A 9,563-nucleotide genomic window follows, 5' to 3' on the forward strand; every position below is an offset into this window, starting at 1 on the left:
ACACTTACAATACCTGGTTGCGCCAAAGTCGTCTGCAATGGATGTAGCGCCTCAATTGTGGGAAATTGTGATTATAGCCCAGCGCATGACGCAAAGGGCTTTGATGAGATGTTGTGCTCAAAAGGCACTAAAACCATATGCAAGTAACAAATGGGGCAATGCGAAACACTGCTTAGCCAGCATGGGTTCTGACTTAGAGGCGTTCAGTCATAATCCAACAGATGGTAGCTTCGCGGCACCAGCTTCTCAGCTAGCCGTATTAACCAAGTATCTGAACCAACTGTTCCTCTCGTACTAAGTTGGATTACTGTCGCAGTATCAATTTTATCAGTAGGGTAAAACTAACCTGTCTCACGACGGTCTAAACCCAGCTCACGTTCCCTATTGGCGGGGGAACAATCCGACACTTTGAGACTTCTGCGTCTCAATGATAGGAAGAGCCGACATCGAAGGATCAAAAAGCAACGTCGCTATGGACGCTTAGCTGTCACAAGCCCTGTGGTAACTTTTCTGACACCTCTAGCTGAAAGTTTCTCAGACCTAAAGGATAGATAGGCCATGCTTTCACAGTTTGTATTCGCACTGAAAATCAAAATCAAGCAAGCTTTTCCCCTTTTGGTCAACATGAGACTTCTGTTCTCATTGAGCTTGCCTTAGGACACCTACACTATTGTTTCACAGATGTGCCGCCCCAGCCAAATTCCCCACCTGACTGTGTCTTCCGCATTTATCGGATCCAAAAGGGTGCCTTAAGACTTCAACAGATGCCGAGCATGCATCTCAACTTAACGGAATAGGTAAAGTGACATTGAGGGTAGTGGTATTTCACGGTCGTCGGAGCTCCCACCTATGATACACCCCGCAAGTCGTTCAGCAAAGTCGGACTGGAGTCAAGCTCAACAGGGTCTTCTTCCCCCGCTGATTCCGGCAAGCCCGTTCCCTTTGCTGTGGTTTTGCTAGATAGTAGATAGGGACAGTGGGAATCTCGTTAATCCATTCATGCACCTCACTAATTTTGATGACGAGGCATTTTGCTACCTTCTAATGAACAACTAATATCCACCCGCACCCTGAAGAGACTAAAGTTTCAATCGCCTCCCATTCAGCAATTTCAGACACTTTTAACTCTCTTTTCGAAGTCCTTTTCACATTTCCTTAACAGTACTTGTTCGCCATCGGTCTCACGTCAATATTTAGCCTGCCCGCCCACTGGCAACGCCTCAAGAGGCTACAATTCGTGAGGTCAAAAGGGACTCACGATTTTCCCTTTGAGCTCTTCCCTAGAGGGAAGTGTTATTTTCTCCTCCTCCGCTTAGTAATATGCTTAAATTTAGCGAGTAACCTCGACTGACTTCAGGTCTAAAGATATATATTGTCAGCAGCAATCAACACAACGTCCTCTCCTAAATCATCCACTACTTTTGAGATATTAATCAGTAGTTCATAAACCACTGTATCACTTTTGTGAACGAAAGGATACCTAGGTGTGAATACAGTCTTCTTCTAGGACAGTATTCGCAACTAGACTCTAGTTGTGAATACATACAAAAAGAGAGAAAACAGTTGAAAAGTTGCAGAGGCTTTCGGACACCGAGCTACATGCACTTGCTGCCCTATGACACTTCTGCCTGTACACCCCGACACCGACTAAATCACAGGCAAGTACGCCACGACGGAATTGCCAATAAACTGTCTCACTTCAAGGAGAGGGGGAGGTAAGAAGGCCTTAATATCCCTGTCCGCTGCATCTGTGGTCTGTAGCAACAACCTTGAAATAACAGAAAAGAGATGCACACTGCACCGCGCCAGGTGTCTGCGGCGGTTGCCTGTATATGAGAAACCATGCGCCGCTTCGCAGTTTCTACTTGCCGCCTCTGCTTCAATTTCTGACCCTGTCAACCGACGCAGCAACACCTGCATAACAAACAAGACGCAAAATCCCTATACGCATGCAGCGCATCTACCTGTAGAACTCGGGGGTACGTGAATGCAGCTGCAAACAACGAATAGCATAGCTATGCTGGCTTCCGTCGGAAAGAAATGATGGAAGACAACCTGACGCGGAGAGGAACAGCATTTCCCTGGTGGAGTGTACACGCACCTTCATCGCCATGCATCCTTTCTTGCCATTATCTTTCTGGGAGCCTTTAACAATAAAACACTCCCTCGAAAGAATTCTCACTTCTAGAGCGATTTCATGCTCAGACAGAGAAACCCAGGGTTTCCCTACAGGGACGGTTGTTGCTGTAGTTGCTGCTTCTGCATCAGTAGCAACAGAAGCACTTGCTGCTGCTGGGGTGCATACAGACGGGGGGGACAGCGCCCCTATTTCCCATGGGCGTTCTGCTGCAGCAGGCGATGAGAGCGGGAGGAGGAGGAAGCACAAGATGTCGGCATCTCTACTATAGAGATTTAAATCCCTAACAAAATATGATAAATCTGAATGCATATGCAGCAAATCGTCTCCCCAGTGTGCCCCTTCAAAGGCCTGTAGCTGCAACCGCCGCTTCAGCAACCACACCTCCGTGGAAGCAGCACCAGAGGCTTCTTCTCTTGCGATGTCTGCTGAACTCATCTCTCTTGTTGTCACATCTAAACAAGCTGTGCCTTGACTATCTCTGCACCCCTTAGCATTGCATGGAGCCCCAGCTGAGCAATGGGACCCCAAAGCAGCAGCTGCACCAGAAGCCAGCTCCATTGCTGTCCCCAACACCAAGCCGCAGCCGCTGCAGCTAACTGCTGCGAAACAAACAAATATGGGCACAGAACAACACCCCAAGGATCTTTCTGTTGCTGCAGAAGGCGCAAGGGAAAAGTTACTCAAAATAAGAGTTAGGACAAACAGGCAGAAGGAAGGAGGCATGGATATACAGATAGAAGCACAAGGAGTCACATGAATGCAGACACAGAATTGAGAGAAAGGCATAAAGGAGACAGGGATAATGCGACTGCGATAGAGACAAACAGGCAAAAGACAGCAGTAACGTTGTGGTGATGTTCCCGCGAGCTTTCTGTACACCCGTCGCACCTGCAGCGCGTGCAGCGTCATTCTTGTCAACGGAGGGGACAAAAGGGCCCCTCAATATATTTGTCACGTCAACAGAAGACAGCTTAATTCTCTCGTTGTCTACAAACCCTCTGCAGCAGACAGCAACCAACGACCGCCGGAGGTGTTCGGGGCGGAAAAAAGCAGACAGCAACACGCTATTTCTCCCGCTTTCTAGTTTTAGCATATCCCTCTTACGCTTTAGGACAACTCCACTTCCTGGCCTTTCTCTTGCAATAGTTGCCCCCGCTAGCTGTTTCTGGGTTTCTAGCTATCCGTGTTCACTGCATATCGATCGCTAGCCATCCTGCCGCGCTGCTAGCGACATGCAACAGCGTACCTAGCCACCGACCCGATTAGCTAGCTACCTGGGTTCCATGTGTGTATGTATGTGTGTATGGATTGATGGATGTGTGTGTGTGTGTGTGTGTGTGTTTGTGTGTGTCTGTGTCTGTGTCTTTGTGTGTGTATGTGTATGTGTGTGTGTGTGTGTGTGTGTGTGTGTGTGTGTGTGTGTGTGTGTGTGTGTGTGTGCGGAGAGCAGCAATAGCACAATTGTGAATCGCTGTTTTACTTCAAATTAATGTGATATGTTTGTTTCGTTGAATCACCTGCCCCGTGTAGGGCGAGCGAAGGGCTCGTTAGGAGGTAGGGAAGGACATTCCTCGCATGTCTGAGAAGTAGAGACAGAAACAGAAACCCGTGCACTAGATAGTGACAGGCACAATACACACACGGGGGTGACTAACCACAGAGAAGAAACAAGACAGAAAGATGAGAAGAAACGCAGAAGTTCTTCTGTCATGATTGTACATGCAACAGCAAGCAGTTGTTTTAATCTAAGTGGCAGTTGACTTCAAGATAAACAGGTAGATGACATCAAGGGAAACGCGGTTTAAGAAGCAAATAAACGCGAGAAGGGAGGCACTGATCGAAACAAACAAGCTGCAGCACTAACTTACATAAAGATAACTGGCTTCTGCCCACAAGGGAGAAGGCAACAGCTGCAGGGAGGCGCCCTCAAGCTCTGCAATCAATTGAGAGCACCTGCTGTACAGACACCGCAAAAGCAAGATCAATGGTAACGAGACTAGGGCAGCAAAAGCAGCAAGGAGTGAGCGTTAGCGCAGAGCTGAGAGTGAGCGCACACAAGAAAAAAAAGATGATAGCGGCGAAACACACACAAACACACACATATGCTTCATTTGATTGTTTTGTTTTTATGTGCAGCTCGCCTCGACACTGTGCACAGAAAAAGGAAGGGGCTAACAAACCTGACGGGAATCACACCAACAAAAGCAAGCAAACAAGCATGCAAAAGCGGAATAAACCATAGCAGAACAACCGAAGTCTAAAGAAACAGGCTAAAGAAAATCTAAAGAAACAGGCAAACAGGAAACAACAAGCAAAGCTTGCTGTTCTCTTTTTGGAGTTCTTTGACGAGACAAGACACCCACCTGCATTTGATTCTGAATTTACTTAATCTGCGGATGCGTTTTTCTTCCTCATTCTCCAAGGCAGCAGCCACCTCTCCGGGTCTCACGGCGCACTGCATCGACAACCGAAAAAAGTACAGATCGCATTTTGAACCTTCGTTTCTTTTTGCTGCTACTGCTGCTCCCGCCGCTCCTGCTGCTGGTCCTGGTCGTTGTCCACCATATGCTGCCGATGCTGCTGTTGTTGCTGCTGCTGCTACGGCTGCAGGCCGCTTTCTGTGGGTGTTGGCGGGGCCGTAGGTGGCGGCGAGGAGGCGAAGGGTAGGCAAAGCACAGGGAAGAAGAAAATATATATTAAACAGAAAGTGGAAGTGGGGTGATGGAGATATTGAGCTGCAACCCACGGACGCATTCCTCGTTTCGGCTTCTGCCACTGGTACTGTAGGCAGTTGCTGCGACTGCTGCTGTTGCTGCTGCACTCGTGGTTTCGTTTCTTCCTCTTTTACCTCCACCGACTCCTCCCTCTCACAAGGTTGCTGCCGCTGCATGTGATGCCCCTCCCGCAACTGCTGCGGGAGCTGCTGCCTCTGCACTCTCCAGAGAGAGAGCCGCAAGGCATGCTCCCCGCATATCTGCTGCTGGTGGTGAAGGCGATAAGCGAGTTCGTGCCTCTGCGCAGCAGGGGCAGTAGTGGAAGCAAGAGCGTGGCCTGTGGCAGGAGCTGTAGGGGTTTGGCTGCTCCCCTTTCCCCTTCCTACTGTACCTTCAACGTCGTACCCTTCCAGGCTGCTGCTGCTGTTCAGCCCCAAACTGTCGAGGGCCTCCACCAATTGCCCAACGTCTGTTGTGATGTTTGCTGCTGCTGCAGGCAAGAGGACGGTAACAGCCAAATGGCCGCCCACAGCAGTCAACTCGAGCGTTGCGTCTGCAGCTCCGGCTGCAGAAGATGCTGGTGCCCCCCTTGCTCCTGCGCGTACTGCAGTGGTCCCTGCTGTTTTTGCCGGGGTTTCTGCTGCTGTTACAACATCAAGGTGGGGAGGTACAGCATATTGCGAAGGTTTGGATCTCATTTTTGGTGGCTGCAGAGGTCGCCATGCAGCAGCACTAGCGGTAGCTACAGAATGAAGAGACGGAATGTCAACTAACCGACACGTCGCGTTACATCTGAAAGTGAAAGGTATATGCCGGTCTTATAGCCTGTTAAGGTAACGAAAAGGAAGTCCGCCGATCAAGAGGAACTAAAGAATATCGCAAAGAAGAACGCAATGGACACGTTGGCACCTAGTGTAGTGCACAGGCACTACAATGTGGCTCTGGTGTGATCTCTAGTAGCTCATTGACCATAAAGAGAATGATTACAACATTAGCAACTAAGAAAGGGAATTAATACTGCTAAATGTTCTAAGGATCGAGTGCCGTGGATGGATCCATAGGTTAGAACGGTTATCCCCCCAGCCGCCACCATCGGCAGTGTAGCGTAATACCTAGTCGTACTTGGGTACCCGGTAGGCCCCTTTAGAGATCTAATTGAAAAAGAAATAGAATTATTACTATATTGGAGTATTATGTCTATAAATACAACTCGGTGGATGGAAGTCATAGGTCAGGCTCCTGACCGTGTCGTCACCGTTGATATCCCCCCCCTCATCCCTGGAGGTTGGGCGCTGACACCCAGCCATGACCGGGGTCAATTCGCAACTGTTCCTTTATTCTATGAACTCACCCTTTGTTAATAAATGTGAATCTAACATGAATAGATACTTTCAGCATAGATTTCCGAGAATTTTGGTAGTCAGAGGTAATACTCAGGAAGCCTGGCAGGACGGGATGATAAGTAGGCACGGCTGCGCACTACATATGGGGGCTGTTCCAACCTAGTGGCCTCTTATCTATAGTGGAATGTATAATAAGGATCAGCCACAGCTAAATTAAAATGCCAGGCAACAGAAGACAGATAGTGATTGTTCCAATATACCCGGGCCGACCGTGTGGGGAGGGCAATGGGGTCCAACGCCGGCGCGAGAATTCGAATGCGGACTTCATTAGATGATCATCTGGGGATGTCAAACCCTCCCTTAGGACCGTTAATCTCAGTATTCCACATGAGGATGGTAGGAATATGTTGTGCTTCCTTCGTCATATAGAGTTGGTCTTTTTCGAGACCAGAATACCCACGGAAAACTGGGGACTAGAACTGTGCACATATTTTACCGGAGAAACATTAAATTACTGGTTCTACCTATGGGATGCCCGAGAAACCGTCAGCAATTGGGAAGCTCTCAAACGTCCTATGCTAACTAGATTCTACAGGGTCCCACGAAACGAAATAGTCTCACGATTATCTGAAGTCAGATGGAAGAGCGGTGCAGCAAATTATGCTGCCGAGTTTTCATCAGTACTACGTAACGGACCTTTACCGCAGGAGCAGCTATTGAACCTTTTTTTTGCGGACCTGCCAGATGACATTTTGCTGAGAATGACAAGTGAGGGCCATGCCAAATTCACAACTTGGGAGGAAGCCGCTACAGAGTTGAAAATGTAGGATCTAGAAATGAGACATTGAAACAACTACGGCAAACTAGGCAATATTTGGAGGAGACCCTCAGGCATACTCAAAGTGGGTCCCCTAGGGAACCACGAGATAGTGAAAGAGGAAACCTACCGGACTGGCGAGTATCTAGGGAAAATGTTAGTTTCGAGTGCAAGGGCAGGGGACATGTAGCCTTGCAATGACCCTCTCGCCAGGAGTCTTTACGTCGTACAGGGGAGATGTGCCGGAAATGTGGGGGTGTACGGCATTATGCCCGGGGCTGCCCTTCCCCGGGGACTATGAAAACTGCGTCAGCAACGAGGCCCGAAAAGAGACAACCATGTGCTAACGTCAAGGATGAGGAACGATCGAGCCTAGTCGTCCAGAGCACGCACTAGGCGATATTTTGATGGTAGGGGATCTATGTGAACAGTAGCAACAATGCCTAACTCCACAGTAGTCTCCCTAGATTGGGAAAGGAAGTTGTTTTTAAAGGACATGCAAGCGGATAAGGAAGAGAAATTGGCTGAGAGGCCACAGCAGACATTAGCAGAGCGATGTAATTTAGGGATTAGACCGCCCCCTGACGATGAGCCCAAGCCCACTGGAAAGTAAGAAAATGATGCACTCGATGTGTACGACGGAGAGACACAGTGGTGCAGAGGCAAGGGGGCAGTCTCCAATGTTAGAGGAATATTGTGTAATGCAGGGACGATTGACACTTTAGGGTTCAAGGTGGCAGGAAACGAATGCGAGGCACTATTAGACCATCCAGGATTTTTTTCAATCCTAGGACTGTTGATAGACTACAGCTAAAGACACAACGGCTAGGAGAGTAGTGCATTTTCACAGTGGCCAACGGTGAGCAATTAAGAATTGATCGACTAGTAAAGGGACTAATAATGTGGTGTGGGGATCTGCGATTGCGCGGAGGCTTCTTAGTAGGGCCTGTACCATACGATTTAGTATTAGAACTAGATTGGCTAACTGAACATAAGGTGGCGTGGTCCTTCCACTCTGAAAAATTACGTGCATATGTAGATGGGAGAAGGTGCCATCTAACCCTAGCTCGTACCAAGCAGAAGAAAACAAAGATAGGAAACGTTCCAGCAGCAAATCTGCGGGCCCCTGCGGAACGCGCTTAGGATATACTTGCAAAACAAATGGCAGATATGTCACTGGGTGAGGCGAGGCCACTTCTACGTCCACCTCCCAAAAGGTATAAAACAAACCGTCGGGCAAGGAACAAGGTGAAAATAGACACATTACTACAACAGACAAAGGAAAACAGATGAATTATCACACCGGCTACATGGGATGTCCAACATACTTGCTCTTCCGGTGGGCCAAAAATTGACAGGTGAGGGGCAAGGGGCTCTGTGTTATGGTTTGTTTGAGACTTCACCAACTTTTGTCAGGCAGGCAGTTACAGAAATCCAGGCAACTAGTGAGCTAAGAAACGACGTGGAAGAGCACCCTTGGCAAACAGCCTCCTTGGAACATACTAACTTTGATGATTGGATGGAATCAGAGATTTCAAGGGCAACTCCACGTCAAATCCTAGATGTACTGCGAGATAAGAATGCGGTATTCCCTAATAAGCTTCCTTCAGGACTGCCACCGAAGCGGCCATTCGATCACAGTATCCTACTAGTGACAGGGAAGTTGCCCTCTAAGGCTACTATATATCGCATGACACCCGAACAGCTCCAACCACACAAACAGGAAATAGCTAAGTTAACGGCTAATGATTGGATTGGACCTACATACTCACCTATATGCGCCCCCACAATCATGGTCAATAAACTAGATGAAGGGACAGGTGAACGCGAGATGCGGATGGTTGCGAACTAGGCGGAGGTAAACGCACTTACAATCGCCCCCGATTTTCCCCTCCCTTCAGTTCTAACTATACTTGAGATGTTACGTGGAGCAACCTTTTTTCTACTCTGTATCTGGAATCTGGCTTCCATCAAATCCGCATGGCAAGGGAGGACAAGTGGACAACAGCCTTCTGTTCGGTGCTAGGATATTCGAATACAAGGTTATGCCTTTTTGTCTTAAGGGCGCACCAGCTACCTTTCAGGCAAATATTAATGCCTATTTACAACCGCTATTCGGTCAAGGAGTTATCTCATATCTAGACAACATCCTGATCTACAGCCCCGATCTATCCAGTCATGTGGCTTTGCTCCGACAAGTGTTAGGAATTCTACTACTACAGCATTTCTATCGGAAGTTTCGATAGTGTATATTTGCCAAATAGGAGCTTACATACTTGGGATACACTATTAGTGCAGAGGGAATTAAACCCGCAGCAAATAAGATAACTGCAACAAGGATGTGGCCCGAAGTACTGGAAAATGGGACTCAAGTCCGATGATGGCAATGAGCGGAGACAGAGGAGAAAAGAGGTTCTGTCGTGGGTTACAACAGCGCGCCTGCTCACGGTAGGTGTCCTGGGCCCTGGAATATCCGGCGGTGTCAGGGGTGTTCTGCCCACACAGGTAAGCACGAGGCCAGCACACGGTAGTTGTCCTGGGCCCTGGAA

The 9,563-nt window shown here is 48.4% G+C and overlaps 1 protein-coding gene across 1 annotated transcript; it reads right to left on the minus strand.

Moving 5' to 3' along the window:
* Window positions 1-1,647: 1,647 nt before the first annotated feature.
* On the minus strand, window positions 1,648-5,552 carry EMWEY_00048230 (hypothetical protein, conserved; the record flags this gene model as incomplete). Its single annotated transcript, XM_013479343.1, has 6 exons — window positions 1,648-1,914; window positions 2,102-2,736; window positions 3,029-3,138; window positions 3,658-3,719; window positions 4,009-4,093; window positions 4,504-5,552. 6 exons carry the CDS (start codon window positions 5,550-5,552, stop codon window positions 1,648-1,650), a joined length of 2,208 nt encoding a protein of 735 aa, XP_013334797.1.
* Between the last annotated feature and the right edge of the window lie 4,011 nt (window positions 5,553-9,563).

The sequence above is a fragment of the Eimeria maxima genome, genomic scaffold (assembly GCF_000499605.1).
Source record: "Eimeria maxima Weybridge genomic scaffold, Emw_scaff1073, whole genome shotgun sequence".
Lineage (NCBI taxonomy): Eukaryota > Apicomplexa > Conoidasida > Eucoccidiorida > Eimeriidae > Eimeria > Eimeria maxima.